We start from the raw sequence: 24,481 nt of genomic DNA on the forward strand, positions 1-24,481 counted from the left end.
ATGCGTACCTTCTTGTAACAGTGAATAAACTCCCCTAGTTGGTCGGACAGGATTCGTCTGCGTTCTTGGAGTGGAAGCTGGCGGTTGGGCAAGAGCACCTTAATGTCTTGTTGGAGGTTACTGGCTGCTCTCTTCAGGAAGCGAATCACGAGCTCCTGTGTGGATGGAAAACATCTTTTACTATCACTGCACTGAATCATTCATTTGTCCTGCTGCTCTTTTTTTTAAGCTGCCTCTGTGTGTGTTTTCTCTTTTCATGGTTTAAAGCCATTTAAAACATTGAGACACTGAATTTAATGGCCCAGAGATCCATTTTGCGAGTTTAAAATTGATTTTCCCCGAAAGTTTGAGGTCACAGACGACGATGACGACGATGATTTATGCCGTTACAATGCAGACTTTCCAATCAGGCTGACTTTAACAGAGACCACGTTTTCCTTCCATGGAGCCAGACGGATTTGTTTACATTTCACCTACAGCCAGGGTACTCATGAGTAAGTGGACGATAATAAGGGGAAATCTGGTTTATCAGGAGAGGGGGGATAAAAAAATATCATCACTGTACCATTTGGTCATTGTCCTTGTCTGGCCATGCTGGGATTGCATTTTCTCTGCTCTCTGCCAACAGTCTTTGCTGAACTCGCTGCAGGTAGGAGGAAAAGGCCACCCGGGCCTGCACTTTACTGGAGAGCAAAGGAAGAGAAAAAAAATCATCAAGAGCATGAGCAGGAGAAGGAGTGAAAAAGAAAAGACGCAACAGTAGATTAAATTGACAATAGGACTGAATTTGCAAAACATCTGTTACAAAAGAAATACAAGCAGTCGTAGTCTTTCCACTTGCTGACATATCCTGCAGAAAAGCGAGAGAAAACAAAAACAGGTATGTATCACCTGCTGCCAAAAGTTTTTTGAAACACAGCGTACTCTGTTCTGCACTGCTATTTAAATGATAAGCTGTCTTTGTGGCCCAGGTGAACTTGGAGGGAGTACTGTCAGAACATTGTAGTAAAAAAATAAAATAAAAATGATTTGGAAAAAGCTGTCAAACGCAAACAATGATGATGGCGTACTATAATTTTCCTGCTTCACGCACAGTCCTGGCAAGTGCTGAGGAATTTATACAAAGTCAGACTTGTTATTGTGATTCTTTCTCAAATTATAATTTGGGGCACATTTTTAAAACAAACATTAGACCACATTCTTTGTTCCTGTTACTTTAAGAAGTATGTTTGTACACTGTATTGTATGTGTTAAACAGTATATAGCAAAGCTCATCAATAACATCAACTACTGTTGCATATCAAATGTTCTTAAAGCTGCCTGATCTTCAGCAAATGCAATGGTGGAAACACATAAAGAGCTACCTCTAATTGAATCCCAGTTGTCCTTGAAGTTATGTAGTCATAGAAAATAAATAAAAAAGCGCACCCGTTTAAATAAAAAAAAACAATAATGCTATTGAAAATAAAAGCAAAAAAAATAGAGCAGATGGAATGACAATGAACAACGGAGACAATCTTTGTAAAGAACAGATTAATAATACAAAGTTGTTTTTGGGAGAGATCTACAAGATAATGGATGGAAAATCTGTATCTTTTTTCTTAATCACAAGAATGCTGCACACATGATAAAAGGAGGTAGTTAATCATTCACAACCTCTTTTATACTTCCTATTTAATAGGGAAAGGGAGGGAAGTGGGGGCCGAAAAAAATACAGTAGGGGAAGAAGATGAGAGCAGCAGCCAGCTTGAGCAGCAGCCCAGAATACCGACTGACCTGAGGTCCCAGCCCTGCTGAAGGATGTGGAGCAGGTTGACTGTGGGCCTGGCATTGTGCGCCGCTGCCTCTGAGCTGGACGGAGCCTCACTGTGGCAGCGCTCCAGTGGTGTGGCCACTTGTTTTCTTAGCTCTGCTACCAAAGCCTTGTGTGAGCCTGGCTCTAGACCTCGCTTCACCTCCTCTCCCTCCTGACTGCCGCTCGAACTCGGGGAGGCCTTGGCTTCTTTGCCTGAGGTATGCAGCATTTTAAGGAAAGACAAATGTCAGTTGCATCACTGGCATTTAGAATCAAATACACACATGCACTCGAAATAGAGTTTTTATGTTGCTGCAATGAAATGAACTCACTCAGAGTCATATTTGGCTAACCTTACAGTGACACAGGGGAGTTATTTATTGGAAACAAAAGTGCATTAGCGTGTGATGTTGTCCCACTTAGCTCTACAATCCTCAGTATTAGAAAAAAAAAGCAGTTTCCTGAATGGAGGCAGAACACATCAGGGCCTACCAGATTTCTTCCTCTCAGCAGCAGAGCGATGAGTCAGGTGGCGCCGTCTCCTCTTACGTGCCTCCAGAGATAGCAGCTTCCTCTCGTACTGGACAACATGACAGCCATGGACGGCGTCCACCTGCAGCTGCACATTCCCATTCACATTTCTAAAAGAAAGAGCACGACACGTCAACACAGTGATAATAACAACAACATGAATGATTAATAAGTGTTTCATCAACAATTACAAAGCCATAGTTACAAACTCTAACTGGAGCCAGTTGTGAGACAGTGTGGTTTAGTAGCTCTTCCAGAAGCTGACGTGAGAAATAGTGATGGTCCAAAGGAGAAAGGATTAATGGTAAAAAAAATAACAGCAACCGAGGTCTTAGAGAAACAACTGTCTCCATAATCTGGCCAGCTAATGAATATGGAAAAATCATAAACAGGCTTATTCTGGGGACAAATCTCCATAAAAAATTGTGCAATAGTAAAAGCTGTGGTTAAAACTTGAAGGCCCGTACTCATTCAAATAACATAAACGCATGTTGAATAGCAATAACACAAATGTGGTTCAATAAAAGGAACTGCACATTTACAACTATCTCTCCCCCTCTTGCCCCCCTGAACTTGACGGAGCAACGCCACATAGACAAGCTGGAAATGTTGACTGTGCAACATCTCATCAGCTGTTCCTCTCACCTATCCAATGGACAGACCAAACAAACGCCACGTTAGAAACCAGTAGTTTCCACAAACTGATGGAGAGATTTATTCCCTCAAATCCCAACCACAATGGAAAGCTCACCTTCCATGGAAAAGTCGGTTTGCCAACATGGAGTTCATTGATGTCTTTGACTCCAGATATCCGCTGAGGGAAGAAGAAGACAATCAGCAAATGACAACAATAAATCATCAAGGAAGGAGCCCCCCGATTAGATTAGAACACATTGTTTGCAGCAAGTGTGTCAAACGAATGTCTGTGACATAGCAGTAAGCAGCCATCTATTATATCCTACAAGGCTCAATAATATGCTTTTACAAATGCCTGCTAATAAGATCAGCCAATCAGGTACCGGTAACTAAGGGTCCAATCAGGTGACAAACCTCATATAGGTACACAAGCACAGAAAGTTATTGGAACACATACAGAGTTAAATCAATGCCAACTATGTTTCCATGTTAACCTGGTGGTTCAATTAGTGACAAACAAGAGGTGTCATGTGTCTTCTAATTACATTTGTTTCTTGTTGAATCAAGCCGCTTGCTTGTTTTGTTCACTTTTTTTCTCCTATTATTAAAAAAAAGATTTTATTTTTTACTTTCAGTTTAGAATGGTTTTAAATGTTGTGTTTTTCTCCATGTGATGTTGTTTTGTCAGTCTCTTTGGGCTGCATCCTTCCATGACATTTTCTTTACAAAGTTATTATAGTATATTTTATAATGAAAGGGTCTAGCTGTAGGTATTACAGCATCCATTCAGTCTAAACGCCCGACTTATCTAAAGACATATTTTAATATGAGTTTCTTCATAGAATCATCCCTTGGATCTTGCAAGTGATCCGTCTGTTCCTCGTTGGCTCAGCTTACCCGTAGAGCTCCCACGTTTCTGCGGTGGGAAAGATCCTGATGAAGCCTCCTCGTCTCTCATACTCTTCCTTTATCCTCCTCAGCACCTTGATCTGAATAAGTCAAAGACAACAAAAGACTCATTATGAAGCAGGTTTAAAGAGTCAATGTGCTTTGGATATCCAATAAGGTCTTAATTCAATCAAATCCACAGTCAAGGCTTTACCTCCTCAGCAGTTAAGCTCAGGGTGCTGTCTGCTTGCTTGCCTTTGGAGCCCTCTGTTTCTGAGTTACTGGCTGATGCAGGCCTCTGGCGCTACAGGGGAGAGACAATGTCACTCTCAACTAATGCAAACCATCTATAATCGTTCCTCTTCCAGCTTAACTTGAGCTAATGCTAAAAAAAAAATAGTAAAAGTAACTTTAAAATTTAAGCTTGTAGGGGAAAAATAAATTCATATATTGTTGGTAAAAAAGTGTATTTCTGAAAACCAACAAATTGGAAACATAATTCCTATTAACATATGGAAAATGTTGAACCTACACAAAACACCCTCCCTTCTTTTCTCTCCGTTACATAAATGGAGCATTTTTGTTGTGCACTGGCATTCCTGGCTGCCTCCACGCTGCATGTACTACCAGGCTGTGATTGACAACTTTGGCATTTGAGTTGAAACCTGGCCCAGCCAAGGGGGGGCATAACCCCACAGGATCGCATACAGAATTTGTCATCCAAATAGCAGGGGGATTACATTTAATTTGTTCGACGTGGCTGGGGGGATTCAAAGGACGCCAAAAAGTGACAAGGCCTAATCCCTCAGAAAAAGACCCAACTGTTGGCCCTCATCAAAAGTAAAGGCAGAGGATGGGTTGTCTGAAGGCCCCTGGAGTGCTCAACATGTGTGACAGCTGCTGCTTCAGTGCCAGGCTTGTTTTAGGTACATCTGAGTAACTGACTGTATGAATAAAGTTTCTGAGTTTTTAATCAGGAGGTGCATTGCAGTATTAAAAGCACTTTCTTTATTAAGGCCACTAATGGAATGAGAACTCTCAATACAGCATTAGGAATCAATATAAGCAATCTGTCTGTCACTGTGAAAAATAGCAAAGCCACATAATCAAATAAGCAGAAAGCAGAATGCAGAATGCAATTTCTTACCGGCAATGTAAGTGGCATCAGAAGGGTTGTAAAAAAAGGAACAAGGCAAAAGAAGATTAATATGTCTGAGTCTGAAAAACTCACCATTCTGCTGTGTGCACAGGCTGTGGGTGCAGAATGAGGTTTCTAAGAGGAAATAGGTGAACACAATGAGACTTTGACGTTAATGTTCCTGAAGGCAACATCAAACCCCAAGCATGCTACATTTACATGCAACAATGCCGAATTGTTCCTGCATGTCTAAATAGGCTCTTTACACAATATAAGGTGGGGTAAAAATCTGTCTGATTTAGTTATCTCCCTCCAGCAGACTGTGCGCCAACTCTGGGTGCAGTAGTTAAGGCGATGGAGCCAAGTGCATTTGCTGTTGTGGCATCATTAGGCAACAAGCCCTACAGAGAGCATTAGTCATTTGATTAGAAATGATAAAACAATAAGTCACAGAGCGTAGCACTTACAAACTGATGTCACTCAAACAAGATAATTACATTAGCAGTTGTTTTGCATTACAGTGGATTTTCCATGAGGGTATGAGAGGAGCTCAATGGCAGTGGCAGGAATGTAGTGTAAGCAACAGAGAGGTGAAGACAAGAATGGGAATGTTTCACAAGGAAGGGTGAATGAGTGCAGTGCTTGGCCTGGGTCTTTGCTCTGTGTGTGTGGTGGGTGTGTGTGTGTGTGTGTGTGTGTGTGTGTGTGTGTGTGTGTATGTTTGGTGTGTGTGTGAGAGCATCCAGTACCTGTGTTCTCTGGGCTGCTGGGTGCTTCATGCTGGGGTCCAGGGTGACTCGTTCAGAGCGCGGCTGTCTCGACAGGGGGTCCTGACATACAAAGCCTGTGGAGACACACAAGAGTTATAAAAGCGTGTATATATATATGACATCAGATGTTAAATATGTTACTCATTCTGATGACCTTCATGCATTGCATCAGTTTTTACGACAGTGGAGGGAGAGAAATAGAGCATTTTACATGGACATAGAAACGTTAAGAAATATAATTTGAGTTTAAAAACATAATCATTGTTTCCTTAACTTTATAGAACAGGAAGAAATATGTAGATGTGGTTACATATTACTGCCTGATACAACAAAATCCAACAAACATGAACCCCTGATCTTGCTTAAAGGGAGGGTTCAACATTTTTGGAAAGCACTTATTCCCTTTCCTACCAGTAGTTCGAAAAGAGGATTGATATCACTCTCCCATCTGTACATTTAAATGCAAAGCTGCATCATGAAGTATGCAAGTTTAGCCCATAGGAGAGGTATCGATCTTTTTCGCTCTTTCAGAAAGTACATTTCAAATATTTACCAACGCTTTGAACTATTCTTTAACTTTGTTGTCAGGTTAAGACGGTACCTTTATTTTGCAGCTCAACCCATTTACATTTAAGTGCACCTTTGTTTGTTAATAATAGAGCAGGAAAATTTTTGTAATTCCCATTTCCCACTAATATGTTTGCCCTGAGAACTATGATGAAAAATCTATGATGTTGTTTAACATTTCTCAAACTTCCTTGAAGCTAATTTGTTTAAAAGTGAAATGCTAAAGAAGAACGTTCATTTTATTTCTTGCAGTCAACACTCCAGTCAAATTAATTCTATTGACAGCTTGCAGCTTGAGGCTGTTTGTTCTACATCTTCCAAGCCGTCAGGTAAGAATCAGGCCCCCGCCGTGCTCTTGCTGAAATACTGCAATTATTACAAACATGGGTGACACACGGCTGACAGCTACACACAGGCAGAAAATAAATGCTAATGGAATGCTGTCATTATTTACAGGTCTGGGATGCAGCCCAAGTGTTATCAGCCAACAGCGACTTAGTTTGTTGGGTACATAATAGATGTGCTATGTTTTACATGCCACTGCTCATTTTCCCCCGACCCGCTGTAACGTCTCCGTCCAAAGATAACTGGCAATTTATGATTCTACTCTTTCATTTAATGAGCCTGAGGGGAGGGTTTCAAGCCACAGCACGGCCTAGGCTGAGACGCACATGCATATTTGCACTCTCACGCACTCACAAACACACAGACAACAGACAATATTGCCATTCCTATAATATCATTAGCCTGGAACCGCATGATAGATTTACAGTCCAGTGTCAGTTTAGATGGACGCCTGCAAATCAGGTGGCTCCATGCATCCTGTGAACAGTAACAAGGATCAATCATAGGATGAAGTGAAGTTAAATAATCAAGAGATGTGGAGCTTTGGATAATGTTTACTTCATGTTCACTTTGGACTTTCATCTACGAGGAAAAAGAAAAGATCTGACTGTCTGTGGTAGTAAAGAGATTATGAGATTTTCCTCTGTTTTAACTAGCATTTCAAAAATATTAAAAGCTCTTCTTCTGCAAAAGAACTGAGTAATTAAGAGGGGAGACGCAACAGAGACACATCTCGTTCCCTGCTGCAACACTTCAGTGTAAACAGTATTTATCTCTGCCTTGGGCCCGGCAATTTAATGTCTTCATGCTAAAGATTGCTGCACTTTGACAAGTCGGATCCAGTTTCTCAAGAGAGCTTAATGACTTCAGAACAACAAAGGCCTCTGTCAGATATTCTGTCCGCAAGTCATTAACTGTCAATTAATGAAGGCTGTGGTTTGTTCTCTCAACACTGGAGCTACAATTATGAAGCCGTACAGCTATTATCTACAGTTTGCACAAACTCAACAAGGGAAACATTACACAATGCACAATGGACGATTGTCTACACCTGCTTTAAACCTGTTGGTTACAAGAAGGGAAGACTGGAGTTTACAGCTTTGGAGTGAGGCTAGTAAAGAAAAACCTGCTTTAATTACAGCCATTTTTACAGAAAACAAAACATTTCCAACATACAAGCTAATATTTATTCTTAAATGACAAATTCCTTTTTTTAAAGTTTATTTTTGGGTGCTTTTTATGCCTTTACACGAGACTCGATAGAGTCAGAAATCATGGAGAAAGAGAGTGGGGAATAACATAGGGGAAAGGAGCCACATGTCAGATTAGAACCAGGGCCAACCACTTGGGCGACTATAGCCTCTGAACATAGCAAGAAGCTACCGACACACCCCCAAGAAATGTATTTTTAAGAATGGAAAAGACTGATCATTACAAAAAAATAACTGACTCTTCCATTACTCACAATGTTTTAAGTTAGTTCTACATTCTGTTCATTTATTTCAAATGTCTGTATTCGGATGAGGATGTTTATTTGTTAGGATGATGATGATTTCATGTATAAACCTTCTTCTTCTAACATTTAAGTGTGGTTCATGACAGAACAGAAAAAGTCAAAGTGTAAGCTTTTGTGTTCTCAGATTTTTATGGTTCAGTTATTTGATATTCAGCATTATACACAAGCACATAAGTTACAAGTGTTTTCAGAAACATAACACAGCTATAAAAAGTGAATTTATACAAAGTGAACTTTTATCACGTGCAATCATTGTGCAAAACTTTGGAATCAAACTGCTTTGAGTCATTGTTCCAGCATGCACTCACCTACAAGCGATAACATGTCTGCAATCATGCTGGCCTTTATCTTCAGATCCAATGGAGCATCACTGTAAATAAGCAGAATTCTTTTTTTTTTCAAACGAGGCAACAAAGAAGACAAAGATAAAAAATGACAACACATACACAAGAACAGTGGAGAGCTGAGGGTAGAACTGTCATAGAGGTGGGGACAGATTTCTTGTTTCACCTTGAGCAGCTCAGATATAACATCGTTTTTTTTAAGAAAAACAACATTAGTTTGTAACAAGCAAAACACAAACAATCACATATTCTATTAAAAATGTGTAGAAAGTCCCCAATTTCCAGTAGCTGAGTAGTAACAACAGTTTCAGTAAGGAAGACTCTTAAAAATACAAAATGAAGACAAAAACAATCACAACAGTGTCACTCACCAGGCCAGGGAGGGAGAAAGGTTCACCTCTAACAACCAGGGTTTGAGGTTGGAGTCAATGAGCACATCAAAACCATACAGCTCTACAAAGGGAAACACAAATTAATCAAGTTTTCTACATAAACATGGCAACTAGCAGAGAGAGAGGCAGAATTAAAAAAAAAATATGTAATAGCAGCTAACTCAAATGAAAGATGAAGGGTATCAAAGTCACAAGAAAGCATCGATGCTCTGTTATGTTGAAACATGGCCTTTATATCATTCTGCCTTTCTGCTACTGATTACATGCACGTTATATATCCAATCACTCAAGAGAGGAATATTAAACAAAGCCTGCTACCGAGGGACTGGCTCAATTACATTAACTAAGTACAAACACATTTCATCTGTCTTAAGACTGCTCACGTAAGAAGGCAGATCAAAAACACCCCGCGGCGGTATAGATGTTTCATACATACAGTCAATAATTTTCTCATGTCAGTGAAGGTTAAACAGTCCACATAATGTCAGTGCCTATTAACAAGAAGGACCGTGCAGTGTATGGGGACCAGATTAGTATTTTTCCCTCGACATAGAAGTAGTATCTTGTACAACTAGTGCAATAAAAGCTAGCTTTCAGAAGCACAACGTTGAAAATGTGACAGTGTGACCCCAAGGACAGAAATCAAGGGAAGTAGAAAACCTTGAGCCATAAATTGTGTAACATATGCCTTAGCATTAAGTTACACAATAAAAGGCTTTTAAGAAAGTGGTCAAAAAGTTCCCTGTATAAAAAATACACCCATTCTATTCCAATTTTGCCTCTCGTTTCACTGATATACGGCTCCCTGCGACAGAGCTGGCTTATGTGCCCTATGAAAGCACTCAGGCTGCTCTGGGGAGTGTCACCATATGAGCCAACGACCCGCCGGCCCGAGCTGCAGCGTGCAGGGAAACCACAATATTTTACTGGGATAGGGCAAAGCCCCACCATCAAGCCAGGAGAAAAATCCTTATTGCACTTCAAAAGAAAAGACTGTGTTGAGAACAGGCCAGGGGGGTTGGGGGTTTCAAAGCTGCCAGAACCAGCGCTGTTTGTTCAGGGATCTCAGGTCAGTGCCAGTGTTAAGCATACAAAAGCCAGCGAGACAGGGAGCTATGGCTTGATACTGCACTAAGTTGAATAAAGGGGGCTGAGGAATTGTAGTCAAGCACAATAACTTAACATTTTTTTGAGAGAACAAATCTCCACCCTGACCATAAAGAATGCGGAGGCAATGCAATAAATCTGTAAGTTAAATTGTGCGTCTTATTCTAAATGAATCTATCTGGGGCTACACGGGTGCTGCTCCAGAATTAATGACCAGAATTGCAGTTTAAGTGCAAAACAGATTGTTTGCACAATCAGCTACTTTCAAGCTAGTTGGATGCTTGGTCAAGTCTCTGCAAGTAGTTACATGCTATTCAAAGTCTAAGGCCACATTATCTGACTTTCCATTCAACAAGCACTGATTTTACACAAAAAGATTAGTTTACTCATCATGAGAACTGAGAAAACGGTTAGCCGATGATGTCATCGGGGTTATCTCATCTCAAAGACTACAAACCTAAACCAGATAGCCTGTGCTTCATCGAGTTTTAGAGGCATGGGCACCTACCAGACAGGGAGACTCTTACAAAAGATGATATCTTACTGCACTCAAGGAAATTTGGATCCAGTTTTTGTTTCCAGGCTACTTCCATTTAGACCACTTGATTTTCTAATCTGTCTCTTGTGAGTCCCCAAATGTATTGGAGTGTAATATTTAATCATGTGACTGTTCTTTTAATACTTAAACATATTTCCTGAAACCTTAACAGAATGTTTTTTCTCCAATTATGTTTTCATAACACGTATTATGAGAAGTAGGAGAAAATACACATTGCATTATGTTCAATGGTTTATATTACATGGGTCAAGAGCAAGTGCTGCTATTATGTGAGGTCCAAATTGGTGTAACTGCAGACTTTATTTTTATGATGGAACTGAAAAAAAAGTTAGCCATACATCCCTGAGCCAAGACCTGCAACTGAATCTACCACTGCCATCTTTAACTTCTTTAACTCCCGAGGATGGACTGGACTCCCACTGCTAAGCTGTACGTGCTTAAGCAGAGCACTCAGGTTCTATTTTCCACTTGCAGGTTTATCCCTTTCTATCCAATTCTAGTATAAAAACAGAGAGAGAGAGAGAGAGAGAGAGTTTGTGTGTCATGCATTAGTCTTAAAGAACGGAGAGGAGAAATAAGTGGGCTTGAGCCTGCAGTGCCTCACCAGTGGCACCACAACAACAGGGGGAAAATAGGGAGGTGTTACGCTGCCTCACCAGCCCTCCGACAAGCAGGCTCCATGTGCCGTGCATTTTCCCCCAATTAGGAGCAGACGCCGCTCCTGCCCCATGAGCCTGCAGAGCCACTCGCTGCTGCTAGACAAGTTTGTTCTACGGCTCAACCGCTGCGGGGGGAGCGCTGTTAAATGTGCCCGCAGAGAGAACCACAACAAGCATCACAGACAAGGAGAGGAGAGGAGAGGCAGCGAACATCTACATCACACCCATTAAAAAGGGAGGTAGTGAAAAAAAAAAAAATGTGAGCTAGAAAAAAGGGATGATGAAGAAGATTTTTTTAGATTATTGGATGGGCGCTGCTGGAAACTTCACCACAAGAGACAAACGCCCAAAGACAATAATCTCCCCACCCTTGCCATGCAGCCTGTTGGCTCAAAACAACATAAAGAATCTCCTTCAAGTGTGTTTTCTTCATAGGCAAGGACAATTGAATTACTCTTGCATCATGCAGGGGTAAATGATTGCTGCTGAACTGTTTCACTGCTGTTTCAGGGAGCAGCTTGGAGCCACAATCATTTAAAAACACTCTGAGAACAACAAATTAAAGCTACAGCTAACGCTCTACAGTCTTATTATGATAGCGAGAGCCAATCCATTAATCATCCCTGAAAAGATTTTTGAATAATACAGCAGCCACACTGTCATCACAGGCACACCAGCTCTGCGCTGCAGTGAATTGTGGGAGTATCTGACAAATGTAAAACAGAAAGAGTGGTGCACAGACGAGGGATTCGACCACACTCAGCACTTAATGAAGGACGTTCAGTGGAACACAGGACCAGTAAGTGGAATGTTTTGTGTGTAATAAAATAGGCCTTTGGCTTGGCTAATCAGATCTTAGTCAAAACATCTCGTAATCAGCATCCCTCAGCAGAAAGCCTGTCCATTAATCACACTGCAGCAGCAAGGAGCTGCATGGGTGGCATTTTCTCCCCACAGACACACACACACACACACACACACACACACACACAGAGTTCTTACCAACGCAACACGAAAAAAATGTTTTTATTTCTTCCCATTTGAGACATTACAGAGCTATAAAAAGATTTTGTAACTGTATGCCCATCTAGATACAGATGTGTGATTTACGCAAAGGGCAGAAATCCCATTTGAAAACAATAAACAATGTATTTAAGCCATTAATAGACATAAAAAGGCCGGGTTTAATTTGCAGTAAATTAAGATTAAGGTGATTTACCATGTTACGTGGCTCCCTTCCAGCAAAGGCAGAGTCTGTATAAAAACAATAGCTGCTTTGATCTGTGCATTCACTGCCCTAACACACATGTACACACTGCCCTACATTCTGATGCTTTACCTGTTTACTATTACATGCAGCTGTTGAGGCCAACCGTTAATGCTGGGTGTACTGTGGGCTGTAGGAGGAGTGGGACCAGTAGATGTAGGAAAAGTGCAAGAAAAGGAGAAAGTGAACATGGCTCCTTGGTGGTTTTGGTGGGATTTATTTAAGAGACAAGAAACAGAACACAAAGATACTAGACTGGACTCCCTGAAGCTTAGTCCAACCTGCTTGTTTGTAAAACCGGGTTTTTTACACTGGTTCCTACATGTCTCTGTATTCATACAGTCCATACATTCTCACACGAGCACGGGGAGTTTGCATGCAATGGGACCACACTGTAGGAGGAGAAGGGTGGTCCTCTTGAACCGTCAATGTCTGTCTTTGGAAACTTAATCCTGCAGAAAGACTATGAATGCTGTAATTAACTTGCCTGGGGCCATCTGAAGACAACACAATTACACCAAATTCAATAGTAAAGTGATATGATTGAAGTGGGGTAACGTGCATGTTCACAGCAGACCACGGTGTATTATGTTCATAGTAAAAGGTGTAGAGCCTAATTGCTTTTGTACTTCACAATGACATCGCGAGAGTATCTATGTCTATACATGTCCCTTTAGGCTAACATATAAGATGTCAGGGTTGTTCTGCCAACACAGACATAAAAGATGGCAACAGTGCAACAACGCCCGTAATCTTGACTCTTTTAATCCATGTTCACAACCTTTCATTCTCCATTTTAAGACTTTTACTTTGTATTAGCTTTTCTACAGCATCAGATGTTTTTTTTTTTATGTAGAAGAATTTAGTTTAGTGAAGTATCTAAAGGTCATGCAGTGTGGAAATGAATATGGTATGACTTAACACCCTATGAAGCATTTATTTTGCGTGTAGGACATGTGTGTGATAGCAAATAAACCAGGCTATCCAAGTGAGAAACTGAATGAAAAAAAGAGCAAACTTGTTTTTCCATTCTTGATTTGGACTCTTACTCCAAAGATCTGCATTCCCTTGTTTATTCATGCCGATGAAGTGCGTATGTGATGAGCCAGGTGGAAGCTTGGTAAGCCACATATCCCCGTAAATACCAGCATGGTCAACTTTCACACTCATTGCCCAGGCTAAAGTATGTTTTTCAACCTAGCAATGATGCTCCAGGTGCAGATAACATCTATATGCAGGAGAATGTCTGATGGTGTGAGTCAATGCTGCTATGCTCACAGCATACAACCAAAACAATCACCAATCATGGGGGGCTATTATGTCTACAGAAGCCTGTCACATCTGCACAGCCCTTTATTTTTCTAACACGTGAGAGGTGAAAGAGAGTGTGAGCAGTGGAGTGTGGACAATAAACAAACAGAAACAGCAAGAAAAGAGGAAAAAGAGAGTGAAAGAGAGACAGCAATGCTGAGGGAGGTTTGGTCAATGGGCTTTGCGAAACCCCAAATCTCAGAGAGACCGCCAGACAGAGGGGGAGAGCGCAGACAATTAGTGCCAACACTAACATGGGTAATGGCTCCAAAATGGAGTTCACACGAGCCTGCTGCGAGGCAAGAGGAGCCAAGAAAACAGTCAGCCTAAATCAGGCAGACCTGAATGGCAACAAAGAGGAGGAAGCAGATTCCTGGTTCGGTCAATAGGCTCTCTGCAACCCGGCAGACAGTCAAAGGGCAAGGACGGGCAAGACGGCTCCACACTGAGGACTGACTGTCTGCGAACTCAGCTCGGCTCAGTGGAGAAAAAGTATAGAGGGACTGCTGGACAATGAATGTGAAACTGAAAGGAAATGAGAGGGGTGTTGCAGAATGGATGACTCAGGATGTGTGTCTTTGAACTGTGAGCAATAGAGGGAATTTGTGCAGAGTTCAGATTTTAATCAAAGGAAAAAAAATCTTGTAAAGCTGACTTTTGCAGGACTTTTAATTATCATGTTCCTGCACAACATGTTTTTCTTACTATCAGTCTACTCGCTGAGGGCTAAGAAGAAGGTTTTCTAACCACTAGGTCACAAAGGTTTCAGTAAAATTCGGTAAAATGAATAAAAAAGGATTACCAAAGCAGTTTGTCTTGTGAGGAACAAACATCTTGCAGGCAGTGGCGATCTGTAGCTCAGCACTCAGTACAGCTTTGATGATGAGGTCCTCCACCTGTCTCATCAGCACTGGAATAGACGAGATTAAGAGATTAATATTAATCAAAGACTCCTGTTGAGCAAGGACTGATAGAAACTTTGAAAAAAGTAGGTGTTAGAAACAGCAAACAGGAGAAATGTTATTTTATCACAGAACAAAGGAAATTATGAAAAACTGAGAAGGGAAGAAAAATGAAGAGTTGACTCACATGTGGTGTCCTTTCCCTCCTGCTTCAAATACCTCAACACTGCACTCATACTCCACTTGTTCCCATAATCCTCAACTTCAGGGTCATCGCAACTGAAAAGAAAGAAATGCACTTCAAATGGTCCAGTTATGATAAATGGATGAGTCTATCCAGCTTCCCATAACAGCTGCACAGTGGATGTATGTTTGATGTCTGATGGACATTACCTGACATAATCACTGCTCTTCTTGTTCAGGCTGTAGTTAGTCAGATGCATGAACGTGTTCTTTATGTTCTTTGCTGTCCGGTCATACTTGACTGTAGCAAATCTAAAGACAGAAATACATTTTTATTACACATCTATCTACCATAATGACCACATCCAAAAAGCTGACACTTGTTTTTTTTTTTTTTTTTGATAGGGGGCACTTTGGGGAGACATTAGTCTCTGGCAGCATTTAAGAGGAGTGGATGCCACATGTGCAATAATGAGAATTCCTTGGCACGCTCTGTGTACCTGAATACCAACACAACCCAAAGGAATGTCAGGAGATAAAAGTGGGATTCAGAATTTGGCTGTGATTTATTGCTCGCAGCTGATAATCAAACCAGCAAACAAGAGGGCGGTGGCACTCTGTTTCCAGCACGAACCTCAAGCCGACCTGTCGTCCCATAAATCATCCAACCTCTCCTGACCTACCTGCGCCTGTCAAAATAACCCCTCTAGGATGAGTGGATTACAGTTTCACTAAATACCAGCAAACCAATAAATAATATGCAATCACACAAAGACACGATCAGAAATATTTGTTAAGCACATCCTGAAACTGGAACAATAGAGCGCTTTGTTTTAGAGTCCCCAACACAGTGCACACTTCTCATCAGCCAATGTGAAGTGTTAAGGCTGCCCTCTGCTGGGCACTGAAGGAGCACCTGTGACTGTGCCTTAAGTGCAGGAAACATGGACTGTGTATTTAGCTGTTGGACTCAATAGTGAAGCCAATGTAGAACTGCCTTTAACCTGCCTTTCTTTAATGGACTGACGGGAACACTTCACTGGATGAAAATAAATAAATAGTGTTTTTCTATTGAAACAGGAGAAAATTGTCCAACTTTTGTTTCTTATCGTATCCAATCATATCAAATGATCCTACTTTTCGGTCGATCCAATACATCTGTTAAAATTTTCCTAATGAGTTGCCTTCAAGTCCTCAGATCAAATAAACAATACAGCTATATACCTGTAGGGCATGTCTGCCACAGATTGAGAAGAAGCTACCACAGCGACCCGTCAACCATGATAGAAGGAGTAGTAATATGTATTCCCCTTATGTCGAGGTGACCACACAGTGGCTACATCCACTTCTTTTTATGTGTAGTCTTTGGTATGAACCAGGTAGATTCTAATGAAAAACTGCAACATGACTTACTTTTAAAGGACCAATATGTAAGATATCTACTGAATTAAATCATAAAAGTGAACTTACTACATCAGACATTAATGAAACACACTATGTTGCAGTGCTGGCTTCTCTGACAACAATGCAGCAGCCAGTATGTCCTCCTTCTAAGTTTCGAGAGGTTAGATCGCAGAAAGGTTTCAAGACCAATGCAGAGCTGGCTAAACACTGAAGCTTCTGTGTCTGCAACATGGCAACCTGCGTGTACATCGACTCTGGAGGGAGGGGGCGGGGGGGCGGGGGGGACAGCTCTCTTCAATGTTTTGAAATTGGACTGCAGTACCAATATCTAAACGCTTCATGTCAGAGTCACATATACTGTAGCTCCTTTGATCCACAGATGTGCTGTAATAAAAAAAAAGTGTAGTCTCAGGTAACTTCACGAGCAATGAAAAAAATCCAAACGCAGGTCACCTGGCGAGGCCCTCCTCATACACATAGATGAGGAGTGGATCGTATGATGTCACCAACACATACAGCCGCACATCAAACTTGAACTCTGTAACCAGAAAAAAAGAAACTTTCAAACTTCAGTCAGAATCCAAAAACACTGCTAACAAATTGAGCTCTGTCTGAGAAACTCACCATCTATCAGCAGTGGATTGTTTATGTAGCGAGACACCAAGATGTTTTCATCCATCGCAATCTGATTTGGCTGCAAGTGACACAAAAACAAATAGAAGAGAGAATAATAAGGCAGTATTTATTATGATACATTGTCATCAGTTAGACAAGGTTAATACTTGTATTATTATTGACTACAGTAATTAGGTCAGATGACACTTTCAACTGGACAAGTTTCAAGAGCGCCTCACAATCTAAATCAACAGTATTAATAGTATGTCTCTGACCAATGCACTGTTTTGAATGTTTCCCATCCCTCCACCATATATTCATATAAAACAGCATTAAATACTGAATTCCAAATGCATGATGTGACACTGCTGTTAACCATTAACATCCAACCTTCATTACATCCAGAAAAAGTTGGAGACTGCAATGACACTGGCTATGGCGGGTCAGCATTCAATAACAGCCTATAAAAACACAATCTGGTGGTGGGAGAGGGGTCATTTATGAGGTTGAAATGTGTTGCAGGTGGCGAAGTTGAGAGGACATGTGATGGGGGAGGGGAAGGGGGGGGGGGTGCAGTGTAACCTCAGTGCTGGCTACAGTTCAGAGAAAACCTTAACACACACCAAAAAAAATGAGCGTATTTCTTCCTTCTTCTCTCCAAATATCGCTCTGACATTCTTTCCACTCTTTCATAAAAATGCCTAAAGAGAAGAAGAAGAAGAATCGTGCACGTGTTTTCCAAGAGTGAGAACCTTGTTGAGCTCCCCCAATAAGCCCGGGCCTTGGAAGAGTGTGATTTACTCCACAAAGCCTATTAATGTCTGAAACACTAGTTGATATTTCTTTCAAAGACAGCTGCATCTGTGCGCCCCCATACAAACACACACACACACACACACACACACACACACGCACACACACACACGCACACACACACACGCACACGCACGTAACATCTGGCTGAGTGACTGTTTCAGTTCACACAGTATTTTTTTAAGTCTGCTAACAGTTAACTCCCTCTAGGTTTATCATTAATGAAAATCTGTGTTAAAGCCTGAATTAGGGGGAACATTAAGCTTATTGACTCAGTGAGTAATATTTAGTTAGTGTAGCTTAGCATAAAGCTGTTTCCTGTGTTTCCTGTCTGCGAGGACCTGAGCAAACTGTCTGCTGGCTGTAGCTTCAGGGTTATTCCAAAAGTATGTGAGTGGTATCAAACTTCTCACCTCACTCTCCATATGCAAACAAATAAGCGTATTTCCCTTTATGTCAATTTCTTCTTTGAACAAACAGCTTTACACATAAAGATCTCGGTATGGACCCTTACCCTTCCTCTAGTGTTGTAGCACTCGACATCTGTCTTGGTCTTAAGACCGGTCTCGAGACCACTTTTTGAAGGTCTTGGTCTCATCTCGGAATCTTAAGCATTTTTACTCTGTCTTGTCTGGGACTCAGACTGGGCGGACTCCAGATTTGAAATCAAGACCACCACTGACAGGTTATTTTTCCACGTCTTTACTGTGATTAGAATGAAAACGTCGCTTACAAAAAGAAAAAACATATATTTTTAACCCCCGGTTACAGCCGCAACTTCCCCTGTTAAGGTTTAAGTGACACTCTGCTGCACACAAGATGATGCATTTTCAGTGACATTTATGGTCTTGGTCTTGTCTCGATCTCTGTCCCTAAATGTCTGGGTCTTGTCTTGGTCTCGGAGCACTCTGGTCTCAGATATGTCTTGGCTTCGGTTAGTATGGTTTCAACGACAACACTACCTTCCTCTCAACTCGTTTTTCTATTTCTGTGTGTGTGATAGTTTGCAATGTGTGCCATTTTACATTTTACATGTCAGTCAAAACGCTCAAACCTCTAACAGAGGTCTGCATCCGTGTTAAAGAGGAGATAGAGCAGTGCTTCCCAATTATAGTATGTATTGAAGAAGCAAATGTAGCCACCCTAAAGTCACCCAATGGTTTGAGGACTGCTGTTTAAAGCCTCAGCTCGGCATTTGTGCTGTCGACATGTTTCTGTGGAGCTAGAACTAACAACATTTAAATATGTTTACTTAGGTAAAAGAAATAAGTGTAATTCTCTTGAACAATCTTCTAAAGGGTTCAGATTTGTAGCTTGTCCTTGTTTTATATCAAAGAAAACTGACATAGAAATGATCTTTATTTATCAATATTACTATTTTCTGCTCACGTGGGTGCCAAAACTTACAAGTTACTTGAAAAAAACAATAGGTTGGTTGATCTGATTGTTGGTAAATTAAGATAAATTTCTGCCATCTCACAAGGCACCTTAAAAATCTTCATATTAAACATCCCAAACCAAACAAAAAGCTCTCATCTGCAGAAATAATCTGTGATGAGGCGTACACTACTTTCATTTTACAAAAGGCTCAAAGAACTGAGAAGTCCAGTGCCTCAAATCACTCACATTGCTGACCAGGTAGATGCCCCGCCCTCTTGAAGATGCTACTGGTTTAATAATCCAAGGGCCTTTGTCCTTAGCAAAACAATCTGAGAAAGAAGAGAAAAGAACATTTATCAGGTCTATGTTTGGACTGGATGTGGACGTTTCATAAAGAGAGAGGTAGAGTTGGTGTGAGGTGTCTTACTGCAGAACTCCTGGTATTCAGAGGGAAGCACAAAAGTCTGAGGAACAATGTGGAAGTTTTTGAAGCCATGAGTCTGCTGCATTCGCTGGATGTTTTTATAGAGCCGGTCTTTGCGCGTCAATTCATACGACCTAGAAAATGAGCAGAGCTTCAAGTTTAAAATACTCCAGCAATCCGATAGGCAGCTTTGAAACTGACAGAACAAAAAGAAAAGCACACATAACAGCAATAGATCGCCCTCTGCCTGACAGTATGATTCATTTCATGTTTCAGAGAGGCACTGTTCCAAACTAAATGCGCTTTGCAGTGGAAGCCAACAAACACATTGCCTGAACTGAGTGGCTTAGAGTGGCTCAGGGCTGATATTTATAACACAGAAAACAGTGGCAGTGAACTCATACATTGGAGCTCTCTATCGTACCTGGGAAAGTGGTTGACCTTCTGAAAGTCTTGAAGGCTGCGGAGAATGTAAGGCTTGAGGTGGGATCCTGTCCACATCAGGTTAAAGTCATTACTGTTTGGGTGAACCTGAAACACAGACAGATGGACATGAAGAAGAAATATTTAAAAAAAAACATGTTTTAATATCATCAGAGAAAAGGAATCACCTTAAAATGACAGCAGCAGTATATTCCGATGTCTATCAAAAATGGCAGCTTTATGAAATCAAAGAAACAAAACAGACACTCTGACACCAACCTGAAGAGATACTGCCTGCTCTTCAGAAATTATTGCAAAAGGAAGGCACACTTGCAGATTTTCATTGCCCTCATATTATCTAATCAGTTTTGTTTTGTTTTATTCCAACAATTCCTTAAGGGGCGGAGCTAACACGGCAGCTCAGTGTCATGGGGAGAACCAGATGTTTGCAATAAAGTCTTATTAAGTTTGGCTCAGTCACGGCCGTGGTAGACACTCGTCTGCCTTTGATGATGGGTTAACGGGAGTCAAGCAGCATTGAAGTGAAATAAAAAGGGAATTATTGTAACTGCTTTGGAAAAGAAAAAAAAAAACGGGGATTTTGTGCCCTCGTGAAACAGGATTAATGCTCTTGAGGTCATTTCGTTTGTTTTTTTTCCATGAGTGCATTGCCTGGTTTTGACATCGACATTATCAGTCAAAAGAAATCAAAACAGTCCTACTATCACTGATCCTACACAGCAAGGAGGCACATAGATATCAGGTTTAGTGGAGAACGTTACCTCACTGAATCCATGATTGGCGAGTATTCCTCGTACCAGGCGGCTTTCTGTGCGCACAATCTTAAAGGCCAAACTGTATCGCTCTAGGCAAATGAAACACATGGGACAACAAGATATTCTTAGTATCCAACTTTTTGAAGGTGTCATATTCTGATGGTGTTATTATTTGTTTTCATTTCGGTTGTTTACCTCCAATAGAGCAGATCTTGCCATCTTTGGAAACGGCAGCTTCAGGGACAAACAAGAGAACTGGAATTTTCTTGCTAAGGCCACACCAGGCGATGCAGGGATGGTCTCTAGAGAAATAACAATGAAGTCACAGTTAGAGGCAGATTTTCTAAATGTTCCATAATAATCTGATAGGAGAAAGTTTTCACTTGGATAAAGTTCCCTGTAACGATATCATAGAGACGCATGCCGAGGTGAACTTCACAGCTTGAAATGTTTGGCATTCATTCCTGGATGATGTGAAATAGCTTATATGGGTGGTTTACCTAACGCCCGGGGAATGTATCCTGAGATGCTGTTTGTTTCAGATGGACAGATAGAGACAGAACCACACACATTTTCTGGAGCTGCTGGGCAACAACAAATTTATATGCTGTACGAATAAACATCCTTGTTAACCCTCAGACTATCTGATAGTACCAGACACAGCCTGCTTATCTAAAAGCTAAAAATAAGATAAGGTAGCATTATGATGGAGTAGCGCTCAATCAGGCATGGACAATTGTGATAAGAGGGAGAAGCATGTAAACAATTGCTGCCCCTAGCTGAGGTATCCAAGTATGACTGACAATATGGCAGCTTTTTCTTCCTCTGTGCTGGTTTTGTTGCAAGCCCTAGAACACTTCTGTAACATTTCAGCTGGTTGTTTGATTGAATATATAACAACATCAAGACTGTTGAGAGACTATGCACAACAAATGTTTCAAGTCTTGACAAAAAGGCCACATTGTTAGCAGCACAGTAATATTAATGCAGAGCTGTTTGAAATGTGAATGAAAAGAAAGGAAAGGAAGGAAATATGTGTAACACAAACACTAAGTGTGAACTCAAAGGTGAAGAGAAAATACAAGATATTTTCCAAATAGTTCTTATCTCAAAATCTTTGTACTTCTTTGATGTTTGCTTACCGTAACACTTCAAATAAAAGCTCATCCCGATTTAAGGCCCAGTCTTTTTAAACCAGCCTGGTGTTGCTGCAAGTTTTGACAAATAAAGGCAGCTCTCTCAAATAGATGCCCACTATGTATTTAGAGTTAATTCATTTGCAGATCACAATTAACAAGAGTGTCTCCCTCTCTCACTCACAGCGCAGCAGCTTTATTGTGGGTGGGCTGTCTTACAAAGTAACTTCAAATCAGTGATTTGTGAGTTGTTTTTTTCCCTTTACCCTAACTTTGTACACATTTAAATGTTCTTTTATTTAAATGTGTACAATCTTAGAGTCTCTCCCATCTTTGCAGAGTTTTGTTTGACAGTAATTAAAGGCCTATCTTCTTTTGATGCATGTCCCAAATAAAGGCAGGGTCATTTTATAGACCGTTGTAAATAAAAGCACAGGCTATTAATTGAAGGTAGTCTCAGCTCCCGTGTATATTATTATGCCTATACAATTTTAAACAATATTCAAGTTAAAATGCCAAAGAATGCCCTGATTCCAGCAAAGATATGCTTCTTTTCCGTTATCAGAAATATCCTTTAGTTTAAAGACTCTTGTTCTCTACTTTGTGTTAATCTTTTCCAAAATAGTGCCACATTAGTATCCATTACAATTTTTATTGACTGTTTCTGATATTTTAAAGAAAACAAATACAAATAATGTGAATACCAGATGTGCTGTGTTCTTTTGGTTTACATAAAGGTCTTTTTGTACATGTGAATTATTTTACATGTGTTTGTCTTTATGTGTGTAGGGACCCTCTGTATAGGCCTGTAATGCTATATACTGAGTAGGTCTTGCATTATTCAGAGATGTCTGTTGCCATAAACTTTCACCTTACATTAACGTACACTTATATCAGCTCTTCCTAATGAATCAGGCAAGAAAATAGGAAATAGCCTTAAAGTCAGAGTCAATCAGAAGGAATCAACATCTTCTGCAAGGGATGTGTGTTTGCCGATAAGATGGACAGGGTGAACTGTAATATGCAAGTGTGTGAGTAGATATTTTTTGGACAAGCTCATCTACCGACAGTAGTATTTAAAAGCTTACCAGCCACTCCAGTTAAAACAACACTGGGCACCTGAAGGTTAAACCCTAATACTAAGCAATCCACACTAATTCAGGAGATGGAAATTGGCTCAAAAACAGGCACAGTCAGCTCTCACTAAGGTATAACTAAGTGTAGCTCAAGTGGTGATTAGACCAACTGCTGTCATGATCCAAAGTTAGATGCTTTATAATGTGACATTACAGTAGAATATTTTGAACAGCTGCAAACTTGGGAGTATTAACACTCACTCTTGGTCGTCATCTGAGGAGGACTCGGAGTCTTCCTTATCCCGGGATACAGCCGGCATCTTCACAGTAAAAGTGGACGAGCTGCCCGGTGAAATGTCCCAGTACAGGCTTGTAAAGGCTTCTGCAGCATGGCACCTACCATCTCCAACTACAAAAACAAAGGTCATTGAATAACACTGCTCAGTTTAACGCCAAGTACATTCGTGCAAAAGATAACATTATACCCACGTTACTAAGGCTCTCTAACAAAGTCCAAAATAATGCTTTTCAGAAGTCAAAAACAACCGCTCCTAAAGGACTCTACATGTCTTATGAACGTAAATTAATTAACAGTATATTTCAATTAAAGGTTACACTCTAGTTAAGATGTAACCAAGACAGATATCCCAACAAACGAATATGAGACTTCACCGAGGTTACCGACGTGTTACCTTAGGAATGGGAAGCTAACCGGGCAAAGTGTACTTATTTTGAGAAGGTCTCATTGCTATTTTAAACGCCGTAAATAACACCAGCGTTGACTTATATCCGACAGCATGCTACCTCCTAGCTAGCTCGCTAGCTGATGTCAGCCCAGTTGATCATCGCGGTTAATCTTCCTGGTAACTACAACAACTGAGTAGCAACAGAGGACGGCGCATGCGCAGTGCGCACTCGTGGACAATTCTTTATTTGGCCACTTGACCAAACTGAACACTGCGTCCTGTAGGTGGGTGGCTGTGACTGTTTTCAAACGGCGAATATATTCTCTTGGATAATTTGAATTGTGTGCAATATACTGGAAGTAAATAACAAACCAACCAGCTTAAGGCAATGTGGGAATTATTTTTATTTTTATGACGGCTTGATACGAATGTTTTTTTTTAACTAAAGGAGCCACGGAGATTAAATAAAAAAGTAAATGATGAACGAGAACATATGAAAATAGAGATTTAGTCCTTGAGTTAAGATATCATATAACAAGTTAAATCAGTTATTTATGTAAAAATATCATATAACAAGTTAAATCAGTTGTTTATGGTGTAAACATATCATATAACAAGTTAAATCAGTTGTTTATGGTGTAAACATGAATTCAAAACAATTGAGTAGGACTCGGGCCAGGTCTTTACAGAGAACTCTCTCGTTTCACATGTACTCTTTGGTTGAATGCAGCCTAGTTTACAGTCTACAGGTGACTGGGTTTTCTAAAACTATTGGCTGACGAAGAAAATAGGCGGAACCTAAATGCCAATAAGGGCCAATCATATAAATGGTACGATT

At 40.6% G+C, this 24,481-nt stretch overlaps 1 protein-coding gene across 4 annotated transcripts in view; it reads right to left on the bottom strand.

Annotated features, from left to right (window-relative positions):
- The window catches only part of ttll5 (tubulin tyrosine ligase-like family, member 5), a 47,023-nt gene extending 23,131 nt beyond the window's left edge, over positions 1-23,892 (bottom strand). Inside the window, exons 1-23 of one of the 4 annotated variants that reach the window (XM_020630039.3) lie at positions 23,650-23,892; positions 23,219-23,366; positions 20,941-21,047; positions 20,752-20,834; positions 19,971-20,077; positions 19,550-19,680; positions 19,369-19,451; positions 16,939-17,008; positions 16,768-16,852; positions 15,121-15,222; positions 14,915-15,006; positions 14,628-14,735; positions 8,902-8,983; positions 8,495-8,556; positions 5,738-5,832; positions 5,082-5,123; positions 4,065-4,154; positions 3,860-3,951; positions 3,078-3,140; positions 2,288-2,436; positions 1,777-2,008; positions 566-683; positions 9-155 (exon numbers count right to left, since the gene is read on the bottom strand). In XM_020630039.3, coding sequence (XP_020485695.1) covers positions 9-155; positions 566-683; positions 1,777-2,008; positions 2,288-2,436; positions 3,078-3,140; positions 3,860-3,951; positions 4,065-4,154; positions 5,082-5,123; positions 5,738-5,832; positions 8,495-8,556; positions 8,902-8,983; positions 14,628-14,735; positions 14,915-15,006; positions 15,121-15,222; positions 16,768-16,852; positions 16,939-17,008; positions 19,369-19,451; positions 19,550-19,680; positions 19,971-20,077; positions 20,752-20,834; positions 20,941-21,047; positions 23,219-23,277 — 2,199 coding nt within the window. In that variant the 5' untranslated portion in view covers positions 23,278-23,366; positions 23,650-23,892. Of the gene's footprint in view, positions 1-8; positions 156-565; positions 684-1,776; positions 2,009-2,287; positions 2,437-3,077; positions 3,141-3,859; positions 3,952-4,064; positions 4,155-5,081; positions 5,124-5,737; positions 5,833-8,494; positions 8,557-8,901; positions 8,984-14,627; positions 14,736-14,914; positions 15,007-15,120; positions 15,223-16,767; positions 16,853-16,938; positions 17,009-19,368; positions 19,452-19,549; positions 19,681-19,970; positions 20,078-20,751; positions 20,835-20,940; positions 21,048-23,218; positions 23,367-23,446; positions 23,597-23,649 lie in introns of those variants that run through there. The other 3 variants (XM_020630040.2, XM_065966379.1, XM_020630042.3) reach the window with 3 other exon arrangements.
- Positions 23,893-24,481: the final 589 nt, after the last annotated feature.

This window comes from Labrus bergylta, chromosome 18 (genome assembly GCF_963930695.1).
Source record: "Labrus bergylta chromosome 18, fLabBer1.1, whole genome shotgun sequence".
NCBI classification, from domain to species: domain Eukaryota; kingdom Metazoa; phylum Chordata; class Actinopteri; order Labriformes; family Labridae; genus Labrus; species Labrus bergylta.